This window comes from Schistocerca cancellata, chromosome 3 (assembly GCF_023864275.1).
Source record: "Schistocerca cancellata isolate TAMUIC-IGC-003103 chromosome 3, iqSchCanc2.1, whole genome shotgun sequence".
In the NCBI taxonomy this organism is placed as follows: Eukaryota; Metazoa; Arthropoda; class Insecta; order Orthoptera; family Acrididae; genus Schistocerca; species Schistocerca cancellata.
In genome coordinates, this window is record NC_064628.1 from 31,332,555 (window position 1) to 31,351,880 (window position 19,326).

The following is a 19,326-nucleotide window of genomic DNA, read 5'->3' on the forward strand; positions in this document are numbered from 1 at the left end:
GTAAAGGCAAGGACTCCAGTACAGACAGACAAGATCGGATGTAAACTGCAATCATAAGCCCTGACCTGGGCCTCTGATGCAGGAGATGAACCGCTATGGGTGAGAAAAGGAGACAATAATTCGGATGCTCAGGTGAACTACAAGTGTGCGCAATGTAACTGGCGAGCAGTTGTGCACGCCTAACCTTCAATGGAGGGACTCTGGTCTCCACCAGGACGCTGGTCACCAGACTTGTCCTAAAAGCTACCGTTGCCAGTCTAACGCCACAGTGGTGCACTGGGTCGAAAAATGCAACGCTGAGGGTGCTGACAAACCATAAATCAGACTCCCATAGTCAATGTGGGATTGAACAAGGGCTCTGTAGAGCAGCAGCAGTGTAGAGCGATCTGGACCACAATTGGTGTTGCTCAGGCAGCACAGGGCACTGAGGTGCTGCCAGCACTTCCTCTTCAGCTGACGAAGATGAGGAAGCCATGTCAATCGGGCGTTGAAAACAAATCCTAAGAATTGATATGTCTCCACTACAGTGAGTAGATCATCATTAAGGTAAAGTTCTGGTTCTGGATGAATGGTACGACACCGACAGAAGTGCATGATACACGATTATGCAACTGAAAACTTGAAGCCGTGGGCTAGAGCTCATGACTGCACTTTATGGAAGGCTCCCTGTAGGCACCACTCTGTAGGAGCAGTATGAAATGCAGAAGTTGTCTCCAATACTGAGAAGTTGAGAAGGATGGCCCGTTAGCTGCTGCTAGATACTAAAAATAGAGATACACTCAATACAGAGCCCAGTGGGACCCCTTCTCCTGGATATGGGGGAACTATGAGAGGCACCAACTTGTGCACGGAAAGTACGGAACAACAGGAAATTTTGGATAAAAATCGGGTGCGGGCCCCACAGACCCCACTCATATAATGTGGCAGGACATGATGTCACCATGTCATGTAAGCTTTTTGTAATTAAAAAAAATACAGCAACCAGGTGTTGGCATCTGGAAAAGGCTGTTCAGACAGCAGACTCGAGGGAAACTAGATTATCTGTAGTAGAGCGACCACGGCAGAAACCGCCCTGGCACGTAGCCAGTACGCCACGCAACTCCAGGACCCCAGCACAACTGCCGACTTACCATATTTTCTAACAGCTTACAAAGAATGTTGGTGAGGCTGATGGGCTGATAGCTATCCACATCAAGCGGGTATTTGCCGGGTTTCAGCACTGGAATGATAGTGCTCTCTCATCATTGTGATGGAAAGACACCATCACACCAGATCCCGTTGAAGATGACGAGATGTTGCTTGTAGTCGGATGAGAGATGTTTGAGCATCTGACTGTGGATCCGATCTGGCCCAGGAGCTGTGTCGGGGCAATGTGCAAGGATTCTGAGGAGCTCCCACTCTGTAAATGGAGCACTATAGGGTTCACTGTGACATTCAGTGAATGAGAGCACTTTGCTTTCCAACCGCCGCTTGAGGGTGCAAAATGCTGGGTGATAATTCTTTGATGCGGAGGCTCGAGCACAGTGCTCAGCAATTGCGTTTGCGTCGGTAGATAGCATGTCATTGATGTTCATGCCAGTGACACCTGTCGGGTCTGGTATCCACAAACACATCTGACCTTCGTCCAGACTTGGGAAGGTGACGTATGGCACTCAATGGTCGAGAAATACCTCTCCCAACATTACTGCTTCCTTCTTTTGATCAGCTAGCAAACGCCTTGGTGGGGCCTTGCTCCCGAAGTAGGTACTTTGGGAGCGACGGAAGGAGATTTTCCCCCTACCACCAAGGGGGCAAATGTATTCTGGAGGCCCAGAGGGACCACTGTTCATGGCCACAGTGTGGTACAACTGGTACTTGTAACGGCGATAGTAATGTAGGTGCAGCATATGTGGACGTCAACCGGACAGGGTGTAATCTTTCAAATTTACATTTAGCCTCTTGGTAAGTCAACCTGTCCGGGGGCTTGTACTCTATGATTTTCTGCTCATTTTGGAGTACTGTGCAGTCTGGCGTACAGGGGGAGTGCTGCTCTCTACAGTTGATACAAGTGGGAGGAGGCACACACACAGTATCTGGATGCAGTGGACGTCCGCAATCTCGACATAAGGCGCTGGAAGTGCTGTGGGAAGACATATACTTGAATTTCCAACACTTAAAGCACCGCATATGGGGAGGGACGTATGGTTTAACATCACAGCAGTAAACCTTCACCTTGACCTTTTCAGGCAATGTATCACCCTCAAAGGCCAAGATGAAGGCACCGGTAGCAACCCTGTTGTCTTTGGGTCCCCTATAAACGCGCCAGATGCAATGAACACCCTGCTGTTCTAGATTGGCGTGGAGCTTGTTGTCAGACTGCAAGAGGAAGTCGTGGTGGAAAATAATCCCCTGGACCATGTTGAGGACTTTATGGGGAGTGACGGAAACTGGAGTATCACCCAGCTGGTCACAAGCAAGTAAAGCCCGGGATTGGGCTGGGGATGCTGTCTGAATCAAGATTGCACCACTTCTTATCTATGACAGCACTGTCACTTCCCCAAACTTATCCTCAAGATGTTCAACAAAAAACTGAGGCTTCATAAGTAGAAAGGAGTCCCCGTCCATTCTGCTACAGACTAAATACCAATGCGAATATGGCTCTCTGCTTTCAGTAGCCCTATGTTCCTCCCATGGTGTTGCGAAGGAGGGAAACGATTTAGGCTCATACCTTCAGCATTGTACTCGATCTTTACCTTCTTAGAGACTGCTGGCACCATACGGTCACCAACAAGAGATGACATAGTCCGCTTCATTGTAGGTCATTCGCCCTGATGCCACCCACTCCGATCAGGGGCTCTCCCCATGGGTGCTACCCAGCCACAGCAAAGGCCACTTGTCATGATGGCTGTTGCCAAGAATCCTGATGCCCCAGGAAGAGAGGCATCTACTCCTTAGCATATGTGGGGAGGTTACAGCTCAGGCATCAGCAGTGCAATCCCTGTGTTGTCAGGGGGCTACCACCCAATGGGTACATGACGGCCCCACCACAATGGACTGGCTACCATGCTGGATATTGAGTGCAGAGAAATCCAATGTTGTCATGGATGTGAAAGAGGGCAGGAGACAACGGAAGAAGATGACAAACCCCGGAAAGCATCCTCGGCCAAATAGTTGAATTGCAGGTACAGATGCAAAGCCATGACAAGAGGTTCAGGAGACTGAATCTAAGGACACTATGGGTAACTTGTGTACTATGTAAGGCGTCCTTCTCCATATGGCCCGCACTTCTGTAGAATTTGGAAAGTGGCAGGTCAAACCATAAAATGGGACCTGATCTTATAGGGCCAAAAAGTGGGAAACTCCTTTCAATCACCTCTTACGACAGGCACGGATACCTCAGGCCTATTCTAACCCCTGGACCCGCACGGGGTAGACTGTTTGGGAGGGAAAAGTGGGAAACTCCTTTCAATCACCTCTTACAACAGGCAGGGATACCTCAGGCCTATTCTAACCCCTGGACCCGCACAGGGTAGACTGTTTGGGAGGGATTTTTTTGTGTGGAAGGGAAGGCAGCTGTCACTATGTACCAACCACCAATGGTACCTGCGTTTCAACAGCTGCTGTCCCTTTGACACCAAAAAATACCTGCTACACAACATGGCCACCAGGGGATGGCACATTTGCAGTGGCAAGATCTCTATTGCCCAGTATGTTAGAGGACTCCCCAGGGCCTTCTCAGGCAGGTGCTAACCGCCAGACCTAGGCAGCAAACAGATCTCTCGTGCAATTTCCCCACATGCCCCCTACCCTTCTACCACCCACAAGAACCAGCTACAATGGAGTGCCATGTTCGTCACTCAATACCGCCCCGGACTGGGACAGCTGAACCAAATCCTTCGTCAGAGCTTTGATTACCTATCATCATGCCCTGAAATCAGGGTCATCCTATGCAAGATTCTTCCCACCCCTCCTAAAGTGTTGCTCCTCGCACAACCAACTGCCACAACATCTTAGTCCATCCTATGCCAGTCCCAATCACTTGTCACAAGGATTGTATCCCTGTGGAAGACCCAGGTGCAAGACCTGCCCAATCCACCCACCAGCACTTCCTAATCCAGTCATGTCACAGGTTTATCCTACCCCATCAAAGGCTAGGCCGCCTATGAAAGCAGCCATATTGTAAACCAAGCCTGCTGCATTCATTGCTCAAACTTTAAACTGGTGAGATTACCAACCAGCTGACTCTTCCCCTTCACCACCAGCTTTTCTGAACTGCGAAGATGGGAGTTATCCTTGCAACACATTCTCTGCTCCTGAAATAATCCGCTTTCAATCTACAGTAACCTACAGTCCCCACACCCTCCACCCACTCTGCCCCGTCACCTCCTCCCTCCCTCTTTGTGTGATGCCTTTTGTCAATGTGTCTGCCTGTCTTTCCCTTTCCCCGCCCCACTACAGACTGCCACTCAGCATGACTGTTGCACTCTGGCTCGAGCTGGCGGAGATGGTTGTCGTGTGTGTGAAGTGTGCTTGTGTGTGTGTGTGTGTGTGTGTGTGTGTGTGTGTGTTCCTTTCTGAAGAAGGCTTTGGCCAAAAGCTAAATGTGTGACAGCCTTTTCATTGTAGTTGATTGCAGTTCAATGTGACACCTTTATGGTGAGAAGCAATCTATCCTTTTCCTAATATTTTTTATATTCCTGCCTGGAGTTTGCATTGTTTAATTAAAAATGTCTACCGTGCAGCAACAGTCTTTCAAAATGCTCCCATTCCCTTTGCCTGCAATAATGTCATATTCTATAGCATGGCTTCTTTGCCCATGTTTCTTTTAACAATATTTCATATTGACTTTATTTCATTGTGATGTCTATAAATTTCAGACAAGATGTGCATAAACTTTTCTTAATATGTTACAGTACTGTTTATAACTGGACAGCATTTCTGGATCATTATTGTCCTGGTTATTTTTTTACATATCCCATTTCATGGTGAGGGTAATATGATAACTGTAGTTGTCTAAAGTTTTTTTTAATGACTTCCCACTTATGATGATGATGATGATGATGATGACGACGATATCATCATCTTCCCAACAATCCATCTATGACTATCTTCCTCTATGTCTCTTGCCTCCTATAGTTATTTCGTGGGCCTGTCTGTATCCTGCCAACTTTCAGTCTTTTAACATGCTCTTACCACATTATCTTGTCTTTTCTATGATCTCTTGCAAGGGCTCATCTTTCACTAGTTCTCTCCATAATTCTTTCCTTACTATATCCATTTTAGTAAGTCCTGTTCTGCTTCTTCGAAACTTCATCTCATCAGCCTATATCTTGCTCAAGCCTTTTCTTCATTACCCACATTTCTGATGTATATGTTAGCAGTGAAGCATAATATGCTCGGAATAACAACTGTTTGCTTTTGGGTGGTATGTCCTTGTTCCATCGTCTTCCCATTTCAGTAATCTCATCATCATTATTTCTTTCATTGTCTTCTATTATGCTCCACAGGTATTTGAAACATTCCACTATCTTTAGTGCTTGCCTTCTTATACTTACAACCACTGCTACTCTCTTATTCCTTACTGTTATCATCACTCCACACTTCTTTGCATTTAGGCTAACTTCAATCGTACCATACCGCAACTTCCACAAATTTGGCTTTTCTTGCAGCTCTCCTTCTATATTTCTGCGACATCATTAAATCAACTGCAAACATCACTGCTTTGATACTTTATCTTCTATTTGCACTGCCAGTCCTGTCATATCTCATCCACAATAGCAATGAAAAGTAAAGAGTATAGTGCACTACCTTCCTCCAAAAAATTTTTCTGTTCACGCAAGTCTGTATTCTATCCTCCCACTTTCACACAATTCACACTTCCTCAATACACTTCCTAAGCTATTTTTCTTATAGTCTGCCTCCCAATTACCCTTTTATGAAGGGTTTCTGAGATCTTGCTTCTTTTCGCACTATCATACACCTTCTCAATGTCCAGAAACATCATTACTAATTCCTTACCATATTCGCAGTCTCTCTCTTTGGAGCTGCCTTACACTAAAAATTAGATTCACTGCCAACCTTCCTGGTCTAAAACCATCTCGTTCCTCTCTCGGTACACCTGTACTACTACCTTCAATACACTCTTTCCCAGAATCTTTTCAAATACCTCAGCAGCATGACATCAAAGCAACTCCCCTATAATTTTAATACATTTTCCTGCAATATTTCTTAGAGACTGGCTCTATGATTCCCTTTCTCTAGTCTCTCCTTTCTTTCCATACTATTCTCATAACCTGACAGATCCACTCCATGTGAACAGTGCTGGCAGGCCTCATCACCTCTGTTTTCTCCTGAAACTGTATGCTGAATGCTTTGTTTCTCTTTGCAACTTCCTCTCTTGCTCTACCATTCCACCAGTGTGTTTCTTTTCACCTTTTCTTATCACTGGTTCTTCTGTGCACTTGTTCTGCTGTTTCCACCATTGCTGTTTTGAACTTGCCTCATTCTTCAGACTTTAATGACACTCTTCTTTTATTGGTACATTGTTCTTCACTATTTTCCAAAATTCTTCTTTGCATTTCTGTTCTTTCAACTTCCACACTCTTAATCTTCTTTCCCACCTTTCTGTACCCTTTTACTCTTTAACACCTCTAACCATTACTACTAAAATAGGGCAACTGCTATCTATGGATTCAGAAAGCATTGCCTCCACATCTGTGAGTGTTCTCTTTGTGTTCTAGTCACATATTTTGTAGTCTACTGCAGATTTACTCAACAAATTGTGGTGTACCATATTATTTTATAACTTTCCTTCTTCTTACTTCAGGTGTTGCCTATTGCTAGTCCATTCCCTTTGCAAAAGTCTAACAATTTTTGTACTTCCTTGATTCTCCTTCCACTCCCAACACTTCCTCAAGTCCTTCCGTTTTCTTGCTCATGTGTACATCTAGGTCTTCCACTGTCATGATATTCTGTCTGGTTAGTTGCCTCTGCATTTTCTCTTCAAAGTCCTCCTCCCCTTTGCCAGAACATCCAACTTGTGGTGCATATATTTGCAGAATTTCCATATCCTTCCCTTCCACTTTTACTCTGACCTCCATCATCCTGTCATTTATTCCCTTCAGCCCCCTTGTACTCCTTCTCCCATAACCACTCCACGCCTTCCTTCTTCCTCATTCCCACTTCAGTAAATCCTATATCCATTCCTTAATGCCCTTCTTCCTCTACATTTATACCTAGTTTCTGACAGTTCTAGAATATCCACTCTACATTCATTCCTCTGCCTTCCCTGTCAGTGTCCATATGTTCAATGTACCACGTCTTAGGTCTTGGAAATAGCTGGGCCATCTTCCATGCTTGTTTTCTGTTTGAAACACGAATTTTATACACTACAGGCTTGCTGGACTTGTCATAAGAGAGTTCTTTCTCCAACCTTTTTGGTCCACAGGAGGTGTTTTATTTCCCTCCCAACCTTCAACAGCAAGAAGCTGCTGATGAGCATTCTTCAAAGCACCACACAGGGATGTGCTCTGGAAGTTTAAAGCTTCCCTGAGAGCATGACTTCCCATTATTACATTTGATTACCATTTAGGAAAACTACTTTCGGAAACTGATATGCACTCATTACAAACTATGTTGTATTTAGAACTAACATTACACCAACATTTTTTTAAGTTCTTAAAAATTTTCAGTTGTTTAGTCATTAATCAGCCACACTGTGTTCTTTGAGTGTATCTGAACCATGGAGCCAAGTCATGTAATGTATTTAATGTGCATCATAATCTGACAAACCATTTATCACAGGATAGGCATGTGTTTCTTTAACTTCTGCTTGTTGTAGGAATACATTAGCCTACCTATAAAGCTACAACTACCTTGAGCAACTTAAGTAGGTAAATTTATGACTGATACTAAATTATAAATGGCTAACAGCACATTTAAACCACTTTTCTTTACTTTCAGAAAATTAATGTTAAAATCACCAGAAATAAATAACCTCTTCTTTCTGTCAGACAGGCAGTACAATAAATCACACAACTTTTCATTAAATTTTTTGATTTACCCAGTGAGAGATCTGTATATTGGAACAATCAAAGATATTACATTTCCCAATATTATCTTATGACATAATGCAATAAGGTCTGCTGTAAAGGAGTGTCTAAGTTAAAGTTCATATTCCTAATTAAATTTTCAACTCAGTCTGGTAACATCAATCATTTCTAGTTCAACAGCCCTAAAGTGTATAACAATATTCTATTTTAACTTATCAGATGTAGACTTACCTTTGGGTGTGCCCCAGGGAAGTGTGTTGCGACCCTTGCTGTTCATGTCATATATTAATGACGTTGCAGACAATATTAATAATAAAATCAGGCTTTTTGCAGATGATGCAGTTATCTATAATGAAGTACTGTGTGTAAAGAAGCAGCATAAATATTCTGTCAGATCTTGATAAGATTTCAAAGTGGTCCCAGGATTGGCAGCTTGCTTCAAATGTTCGGAAATATAAAATTGTGGACTTCACAAAATGAAAAAATGTAGAGATCAATTACTATAATATCAACGATTCACAGCTGCAATTGACCAACCTGTACAAATACCTGGGTGTAACACTTTGTGCGGATATATAGTGGAATGGTCACATAGACTGTCGTGGGTAAAGCAGAGGGCCGATTTCGGTTTATTGGTAGAATACTGGGGAAGTGTAATCAATCTACAAAGGAGATTGTTTCCTAATCACTTGTGCAACTGGTTCTAGAATATTGCTCAAGTGTGTGGGACCCGTGATAGGACTGACTGGGGATATTGAACTTATACAGAGAAGGGCAGCACAAATGGTCACAGGTTTGTTTAAGCCATGGGAGAGTGTCAGAGAGATACTGAAGGAACTGAACTGGAAGGCTCTTGAAGATAGAAGTAAACTGTCCCGAGAGAGTCTATTAACAGAGTTACAAGAACTGACTTTAAATGATGACTCTAGGAATATACTACAACCCCTACGTATCGCTCATGTAGGAATCCTAAGGATACGATTAGAACAATTACTGCATGCAGATAGGCATTCACACAATCATTCTTTCCACACTCTGTACATGAATGGAACAGCAAGAAACCCTAATAACTGGTAAAATGGGATGTGCCCTCTACCATGCACTTCAAGGTTATTTGCAGAGTACAGATCTAGATGTACATTTAGGTATCTACATCTATTATCTGCAAACCACCACGAGATGCATGGCAGAGTGTACATCCCCGTGTATGAGTTATTGCGGTTGCTTCCTGTTCCATTCATGTATGGAGTGTGGGAAGAATGACTGACTGAATGCCTATCTGTGTGCAGTAATTATTGTAATCTTATCCCCAGGATCCCTATGTGAGTGATATGTAGGGCTCAAATGGCTCTGAGCACTATGGGGCTTAAAATCTGAGGTCATCAGGCCCCTACAACTTAGAACTACTTAAACCTAACTAACCTAAGGATATCACACACATCCATGCTCGAGGCAGGATTCGAACCTGCAACCGTAACGGTTGCGGTTCCAGACTGAAGCACCTAGAAGCGCTCGGCCACAGCGGCCGGCTGATATGTAGGGGGTTGTAGTATATTCCTTGAGTCATAATTTAAAGACAGTTCTTGAAAATTGGTTAATAGACTTTCTCGGGATAGTTTATGTCTATCTTCAAGAGTCTTCCAGTTTAGTTCCTTCAGTAGCCCTGTGACACTCTCCTATGGATTATAAATATGTGACCATTTGTGCTGCCCTTCTCTGTATTCATTCAATATCCCCTGTTAATGCTATCTGGTACAGATCCCACACATTTGAGCAATATTCTAGAACCAGTCATATGAGTGATTTTTAAGCAATCTCCTTTGTTGACTGATTGCACTTCCGCAGTATTCTACCAATAAACCGAGAAGTCTAACATCTGCTTTGTCCACGACTGAACCTATGTCATCATTCCACTTCATACCCTTACAAAACATTACATCCAAGTATTTGTATGAGTAGGCCGATTCCAACAGTGACTCACTGATATTATAGCCAAAGGATACTACTTTTTTTTTCCATTTTGTGAACATTTAGGGCATGTTGCCAAACTGTAGGTTGACTCTTACATAGAAGATAACAGCAACCATTCACTTTTTACAATGCTATTTATTTATCTAAATAGTGCCATTATAGGTTACATCTTCAGATGGCTAGTTCATGTTAAGATACATTTTACATTAGGTTTCACTTTTTGTTTTCCCAACTGCTGAAATCTCCTTGGGTGGTGATGAGATACGAGACAATGTCTTTTTACTTTAATTGTGACTCGCAACAAATTTCAGTGATGTTACCTTCCATGTAAGAGTCAATCCATATTTTGTATAGAGCCTCCAGCTCAAAATGTCAGTTTTCGACAAATAGCAAGTTGTCAGTCTTTGCACCAATGTCAAATATTACCACGATCTGGCTGAATATTTGTGCAACTTCTTCCAGACAGTAATCAATCACACATAACTGCATCACCCGATTTTCCTATTAATATCTTGCCTGCAAAGTCATTAATATACATTAGGACCAGCAAGGGTCCCAGCACACGCCCTTTGGGCACACCCAAAGTTGCTTCTACATCTGACATTGACTCTCCGCCCAAGATAATATGTTGTGTCCTTCCTCCCAAAACGTCCTCAGTTCAGTCACAAATTTCACTTGATACTCCATATGATTGTACTTTTGACTATATGCGTAGGTGTGGTACCGAGTCAAATGTTTTTCGGAAATCAAGAAATACTGCATCCACCTGGCTGCCTTGGTCCAAAGCTTTCAGTGTGTCACGTGAGAAAACTGCGAGTTGGGTTTCATGTGATTGATGTTTTTGAAATCCATGCTAGTTGGCACTGAGATAGTCATTCTGTTCAAGATGCCCTATTATATTTGAGCTCAGAATATGTTCTAATATTCTACAACAAATTGTTGTCAAGGATATTGAACATTAGTTTTCTGGATCACTTCGGTCACCCTTGTTGTAGACATATGTAACCTGTGGCTTTTTCCAAGAACAGGGGATGGTTTTTTGTTCGACGGATCTATGACAGATTATTGTTAGAAGAGGGGCTAACTCAGCCATAAATTCAGTATGGAATCTTACAGGGATTCCATTAGCACCTGAAGCTTTGTTCAATTTTAATGATTTCAGTTGTTTCTCAACATCACTGACAATACTTATTTAATTCATCTTTTCAATCATACGAGGATTAAATTCGGACAATTCTCCTGGGTTTTCCATTGTCAAGGAACATTTTAAAATGGAGTTAAGCATTTCAGTTCCTGTCTCATTCGGCACTAACTTTGGTGCCACTAAAAAGTCTTTACATATGACCAAAATTTTCTTTGGGTTTTGTGAAATATCATTTGACTATATTCTGCTACAGTAGCCATTGAAGGCGTCATTTGTTGCTCTCTTGACCGCTAAAAGTATTTCATTCAGCATCTCCCGATCTACAGCCCTACTTTGTTTTACACCTATTATGCAGTAATCTCCATTTCTTTGGAAGTTCTCTACATTGTCTGTATACAATGGAGGTTCCCTCCCATTATGAACTCTTTTAAACTTAATACAGAATTCCTCTATGTGCTCCTGCTCTGTGCTGAAATTTTCAAGCTCCTCACTGAGATATGACACTACTGATTTTTTATCTAATTTAATGAACATATATATCTTCCTGCTTGCTTTAGTTGTTCTTCATACTTTGCCACAACCGCTTCATGCCCACTGACAGCAGTTTCAACGCAGATCCTCAAAGTGGTCATGTCTATTTGTGGCCATTACACCCAATATATTTCCATCAGGCGTAGGGTTTCTGACTAGTTATTCTAGGTAGTTTTCAGAGAAGGCATTTAGTGAAGTTCCACAGGATGTCTTTTCATGCCCACCACTAACAAAACTAATTTTCCCAATTAACTGTTGGATGATGTAGATACATAAATAAGGAAAAAGTCGCGTCCTTTATAACCATCGTAGCACAATAATAGTTAAGCTACTAAACTAAAGTGCGTCTCTTTAAACAGAGTACAGTTTTAAACGACCTACCGGCAAAACAATCACTGTTATGATGAAACAGTTGAAAATGTGTAGTGTCAATTTAGTAGGTAAATACAAAAATTAATTTGTAACTGACACAAAACATTGCAGTTTTGTTAAGAGCGTTTTTAAATCCAGTATATCACCTAGTAAACAAAGACACAAATCGAAACGAGCAAAATAATGTAATAACAAATATCGATAAAGCTACTTACGTATTTTTCTGGAATGAAAACAGTCTAAGAATGGGGAATACGGCTAATAAAACAACAAGCAAATAACTGTCATGGACCTCGCGTAGACTCACAACTACACTTTCGCACCAAAACTGTCTAATCTGCTAAACATCAAACGCACGTGTAAACAAAAGTGCCGTATACAGGGCAAATCGACTATCTTTCCAGTTATATTATTTGCCATCACTGCTACGAGAGAAAAGGAAGCGTGAAATGATTGCCGTTGCCAACAGAAGCGACGAAACAAAAGGCTGCGTAATGCATATCAGGTTGCTGAGATGACTAATCATATTTGTTAGATTGTATCTGAAGACTTTAAAACAAGCATTTATTTATTTTGGAATGGATAATTTTACACAGCAGATATAATTTTACACAGCAGATATGACAACACTGTTTCACTTCCGCGGAGGTCGTACTTTGACACTGAAAGACTTTGTTAGGAGCGGCAGTTTTGTCTGTTTGTAATTTAGTGTTTACCGCAGTGTTTACATTGAAAATGGACCATACGTCAGCTACTCATGTGCTCGAGTTTGATGATAAAGTGTTTTGGTTCGAGCTTTCACCATTTGAATGGTCACAGAATCTGTTATGTATCGCATTCACAAATAAAATCACTGTCGGCAAACTACGATTCCAGGTGAGAAACGGGACGGAAAAGAAGTTCGCATGAGACAGATAGAATGGGGAATGACCAAAGCGGTGACTGTACTTGATTGTTGTGTCTTTAATTTTAGCTATTCAGTATCACCACTTCCGTAAAATTACTGTGTGTGATAGGTGTAGGAAATTGTCATGCACATCAGTATTCGCTTCACTGTCGAAGTGCCTCATTAGAAAGAAACTACGATTGTTAATTAAATACTTTCATGGAATGGTAAAATTTAACGAGCATAGAACAAGAAAATAGATTTTTTTGTCTTTTTAAACGGATCGCTATGATCTGCGCAGAGAATACTTTTGGTTTCCCAACTGGCAGTTCAGAACCATAGCACAAATTGCATGCGTACCTAACTTGCATCATAAATTGTTTAAGATGTTTTCATACTAATATTTTACTCGGGTGTGTTTATGGGTAACTTACAGCTTTTTACTGTACCATTGCGTCCTCTAATGTGGTGAAGATATTATTTGACCATAATAACTTGATGATTGCGCTTGTGCTGGCACAAGCAGAGAGAATTGGCACGCAGAGTGGAAAATTAATATGAAAATAGCCTTTGTGCTCCGCAAATGAAAGCCACAAAACTGTGGACGCTCTACAGTTTACTGTCTCGGGACATCCACAATTTTGTACTTTTCATTTACATGTAAGGTCATCAGTATGATGCCAGTTGTAAATGCTGTGTGAGCAGGAAGATCGTCAGTAACCCTTTAGATGAGTCAAGTCACTGGAATTGAATAAATGCTCTCTTGTGTGACAAGTGAACTCATGACATAACTTGCAACCATTCTTTAAATTTCTTTACCGTATGAATCACACCTGGCAAGAGTCTCAGGCTAAGAAGTATGAATCTAATGAAGGTCCTGTTCATTAACCTCACAAAGCTTAATTGCATTTCTTTAGAATTCTTTCAATGAATTTCAGTCTACCATCTCCCTTTCCACAACTAGTCGTATATGTTCGTTCCAGTTTAAATCTCTCAAGATGCACATCCTTAGGTATCATTGTATAATCAGTTGATAATGTGTACTTCTATTTATACTTAACGTTTGCTTATGTTGTGGGTTAACTCCCAGATTCTCGCCAAGAGTTGCTACAATTTTCTGTTGTTTGAGAGTCTTATATACAGCAGCATTGCCTGAAACAACCCCATGGAGCAACCAATGTTAACCTTTAAATCATTTATACGTAATGTGAACACAAATGGTTGTACAACATTGCCCTGCAGTATAACCTAACCACTGTCTTATCTGGCAATGCCCCCACCATCTCCTCCTCCCCGCCCCCAAGAACAATTTGGTATGACATTTTCAATCCAATCACAAAGGTAGTCCAATATCCATATGCACTTATTGTGCTCACTAGATGACGGTGCAGGACTGTATTGATTAAATTGAATGCCTTCTGCAAATCATGGTAACCAGGCTCCACTGTCTACTGCTTCCTGGATCTTGTGAATGAATAGAGTGAGCTGAGTTTCACAAGACTGCTGTTTAAGGCACCCTTGTCAATCTCCACAGAAGAAATTTTCATGTACATACTCTGCAAGCCCCCATATGGTGCAGGGCAGAGGGTTCTTAGTGCCATTACTACAATTGAGCCACATAAATTGATCCCTGACAGTTGCAGTGGGCTGGGTGCTTCAACTTCGTACACCTATCTCAACCAACTACATAACGTGAGTTTGTAAATGTCACTGTTGCACTGTTACAGTCTTGTCACAGCTATATGGATGAATATTGTTTTCACTTGTGCCCGTTAATCGTATGCAGCTGAAAGCTGGAAACAACAATTGTTAGCTGTCAGTGATCATCTTATACTGACTCAACTAGTCATTACCCTTCCTGTTCCATTCACAAATATACTTCCGTGTGAGCTCCAATTTATCTTATTTTGTCTTCACAGTTCTTACACGGAATGTAAGTTGGCAGCAGTAGAGTCATTCCATAGTTAGCTTCAAATGTTGATTCTCTGCTTCTTCTCAGTCTTCTCTCCAGGAATTCCCATTTGAGATCACAAAGCATGTCATAATACTTGCATTTTTTGAACCTATTGGTAATAAATGTAGCTACACATCTCAGAATTGCTTCGATGTCTCCTTTAATCTGATCTCGTGGGGGATCCCAGACTCGTGAGAAGTACTCAAGAACAGGTTGCACAAGTGTTCTATAAATGGTCTCCTTTGCATATGAACAACAAGCAACACTTCCCTAAAATTCTCCCAATAAATCGAAGTTGACCATAAGGCAGCACATCACTAACATTGTTTTTGAACATTACAGGATTGTTTTGATACTTACCTACCAGCATCAACTTACATTTTTCTACATTTGGAGCAAGTTGCCTTCATCATGCCAAACCGAAATTCTGTATAACTCATCCTGTATACTCCTATAGTTACTCAGAGATGGCACTTTCCTGTACACTGCACCATTATCAGCAAACCGTCGCAGATTGCAGGTCACCCTGTCTGTCAGATTGTTTATGTATACAAAGAACAAGAGCAGTCTCATCACATTTCGTTGGCTCACTCATGATGATACTTTTGTCTCTGATGAGCGCTCAACATCAAGGACAACAATCTGCAGTGGGGCACTGTGTCAAATTCTTTCCAGAAATCTAGAAATATGGAATTTGATTGTTGTCCTTGATCCGTGGTTCACGGGATATCATGAGAGAAAAGGGCAGGCTGAGACTCAGACAAGCGATTCTTCTTAAAGTATGTTGATTTGTGACAGAAGCTTTTCTGCCTCAAGGAATTGCGTTATATTTCAACTGAGAATATGTTAGAAGTCTGCAACAAACCAATGTTAAGGATAATGTTGTATAATTTTGCAGGTTCTTTAAAAAGTCACCTGCACTTTTTTCCAGTCGCATGGGAGTGTGTTCTGGGTGAGACACACATGATAAGTACAAGATAAGGGGCCATTGCCAGAGAGTACTCTCTGTAAAACCGAATTATTATTCTGTCCGGACCTGGACACTTTTTTTTTTTTTCTTTCCCCCCACCTCTTTCAGTTTCTTCTTAATGCCAGGGGTACCTGTGTCTATGTACACCAAAAAGGAGTCTGTCTGAGTCAAACAGTGGTAAGTTGGTGCAGTCCTGCTGCATGAATCATTTTTTTTTATTTAAATGTGAAATTTATAACTTCAACTTTGCTTTTGCTATCTTCTGTTGCCACATCGGACTAGTCGATGAGCGACTGGATAGAAGTCTTCCACCTGCTTGGTGATTGTACATTTCCTCAAGTTCTAGGCTAGATTTTTCACCAAGATATGAATGGGAAGTTGTGTGCTACATGCATCAATCTCTTTATAGACACATGAATTTCTACTAACTTTTATCTGTCGACTTTTCCCCATTCTTTTTTTAACAGAGACTCTGACAGTCTCTGCTTCCTCAGCATTTTCCAAATTTTGTTGTTAAACTACAGTAGGTCTTTTCTATCCGTAATCCACTTTCTCAGCACATACTTCTCCGCTGCACAATTTACAGTTAGTTTAAACTTTCCTCTACAACCATCAGATTGGAATGAAATTATATAGATTCAGATGCCTAAGCTAGCAGGATGCTAACAACTGTGCATCTTCTCTTTCCAACATAAATACTCGAGACTTCTTGATAGATTTATTAACTTTAGTAAACATTGTTGCTGTTATAATGTGATCATTAATCCCTGTCTCTCTGCTCACACTGTCAATAAGCGCAGGTTGTTTGTAGCTACAATGTCTAAAATATTTCCATTGTATCTGATTTGTTGAACTGGCTGCTCGAGGGAGTTTTAGAAAACATATCAGAATTACTTCACAAGACTGTCTGTCTGTGGCAACTGGAATGAATGCATAGATGCCCCAATCTATAATCAGTAGGTTAAAGTCTCCGCCAACTAGTACGGCATTATCAAGATACTTCTACGCTACACTTTCTGTGAATGATACTACAACTGCTTGTCAGAATTGGGTGGCCAGTAAAAATATCTCATAATTAACTTTTGACAAAATAATTTAGTTAGATAGATAAAGCAACCTCAGAACACCTTCTTCAGGCAGAAAGGTTGAAGGGGAAGAAAGAGGGGTGTAGGAAAAGGACTGGAGAGGTCTAGGAAAAGGGGTAGATTATTTTGTCAAAAATTGATTGTTTTTGTTGTTATATCATAATTAACTTTAGTTAAGCTAGACAGTTTACTCCTGTACAAATAACTCTACAGTCAGAATCAGTTTGGACCACAATAGACCCAATATTTTTGATACTTGCAATGTGTGCAACCCCTCCTAAGGTGTCTAATCTGTCGTTTTGATTTATCTTCCATCCCTCATTAAATATTCTACTTTGGATTTCATTTTGAGATTGAAAATAATTTGAACATGACTACTTTCCTGGAGGGCTGCAAAATCAGAACTTTTTATGAACACTTGTTCAGATTTTGAGAGTCAAAGTGACTTTTCTTTATATGCAGTATGATTTCTCTCTCTGCCAATTGGATGATGAGTGCTCATAAGAGGACCTCAAATTATTGCTTAGACTTAGAAACCTATGTGCATTCCACAAGCACTCTGCTTTCCATGTAGCTGCTTTCTCCGTGTAGTGCAGCCCTGACCTTTCATGGAGAATACTACAATTCTCCACCACATAATGCAAGTCCAGAGATCTGTAAAGGATCCTTATCAATTCTGGGAATTATACTGCAAATTGTGAGCCACTTGCACTCAGGTGCGAGGCCAGCAGTCTTCACACTTCTGCCAGTTGCCCATGCCACCAGCTCTAATGTGCCATAGCCTAAGGTCTAGGTTAGGCTGGAAGGTCACAGGTTGTGAGCTGATGGAGTGGTATTAAATAAAGGTTTCAGTTAATCATAACTTTCCCATCACTGACAATCATGCCAGAATATATGCCTGAAGCATGCTGTAAAATGCTTGTTAAATTTTATCTAATATGTTGAACCCTCAAGTAAACTGTAGTCTGCGCCTTATTACTCAGACTAAGCAGAAATATTTTGCTACATTTCTGAACACTCCTGTTAACGTATGTAGTCATTGACATTATCATGGCCACATGATCACTAATTTCCTCCTGTGTCGTAAATGAATGGAAAAACTTGTTATTATCAAGCTGGGTTCTAACTAACTGCTCAGAGTAACTTTTGGGTAAGATATTTAGAACAATAATACAAACATCCCTTTTTGAACCATCTGCTTTAATCATGAGTCTTACAGTGTGTACCTATTAAGTTGAATTCTCCCTATATTAACACAACATAATCAGGAAATTTACATGACAGTTTCTCCACACTTTCTGCGAAGTGTTCTGCCACCACTGCTCTTAAGGCAGAGGCATCTGATTACCATGTGTTACCATGTTTGGCAATTACATTCACTCAAATTTAATCCACATTCAAAATCTGTGATAACCTCACCAGATATCATTAAAAGTTCTTTATGATAATAACTATGTTGCCACTATTAAAGATCATCTTATCCTGATGATATTTTATCTCCCTCACCCAATAATGTAGGTCACTGTAGAATTATGCGAGTCTCAAAGGATAAGGCTGAAAATTGCAAGCTACGCTTTCTACCCTATGTACAAGACTAGCTGTCTTCACCAGTTCAGCCTCCCATTTAAAGGAACTGAAGGTGGCCTCTGAACAGAGATGCAGGGCAGCCTCCTCCGTATCTTGGATAAGACACTTTGGCAGGCATATCAAATGCACATTGGCTTTCCCTCCTAATGTGCCTGGTAATTCTCTAATGGAATCCTACCTACTAACTGAGCCCCAAATGATCAGCAAGGATCCTGTCTCTACTTTTCTAGACTTTCAGGATGATTGACCTCATTCGTAATTTACTTGGTGTACCTTGCCGCCTTAGATTTTCTCTCACCAATGAGGAGCAACATGCATGTATTTCTAAGGTTTAAGGACACAGCTGTCTCATCAGTACCAGGGTTCACTTTCCACTTAGAGATTTGCAACACTAACACTGTCTATGATTCTCCTCCGGGTGTGGACAAACATGCAAGGCCAGGTGGATCAGAAGGCTTAGTGATATCAGGGACCGTCCCCAACAAAGGAACCCCCAGAAGTCCACAGTTTGGCCCCAGAGGCCTTGTCACTGCCTCAGCCCAGAGAAGCAGCATGAAGCCTATTGCCATGAGATCAAAGCATCTTCTACCTCTTTCCAGACAATGGCCAATTCCCTTAGCATCTGTACACTATAAGCACAGTCCCTATCTGTCTTTCACTATGAGTAGCTGAATAACAATGTGAAAGAAAATACTAACACAAGTATTCAGACACAAATTGAAAATTGCAACGATACAATTATAACACACGATGACACTATGTGACTGGCACTGCAGAGCAGCACTACTAGAAAGGC

The 19,326-nt window shown here is 41.3% G+C and overlaps 2 protein-coding genes across 3 annotated transcripts in view; one reads left to right on the plus strand and one right to left on the minus strand.

Annotated features, from left to right (window-relative positions):
* The window catches only part of LOC126176830 (exportin-5), a 189,116-nt gene extending 176,678 nt beyond the window's left edge, over positions 1-12,438 (minus strand). The window contains exon 1 of the mRNA XM_049924013.1: positions 12,264-12,438. The gene's annotated coding sequence lies outside the window, so the exon portion shown is untranslated. The remainder of the gene's footprint in view (positions 1-12,263) is intronic.
* Positions 12,439-12,476: 38 nt separating this feature from the next.
* Positions 12,477-19,326, plus strand: part of LOC126176832 (nucleoporin Nup37) — a 71,127-nt gene continuing 64,277 nt past the window's right edge. The window contains exon 1 of one of the 2 annotated variants that reach the window (XM_049924019.1): positions 12,477-12,553. Coding sequence is in view for 1 of the 2 variants with exons in the window: in XM_049924018.1 (XP_049779975.1) it covers positions 12,784-12,924 (141 nt within the window). In the remaining variant the exon portion in view is untranslated. Of the gene's footprint in view, positions 12,554-12,693; positions 12,925-19,326 lie in introns of those variants that run through there. The other variant, XM_049924018.1, reaches the window with a different exon arrangement.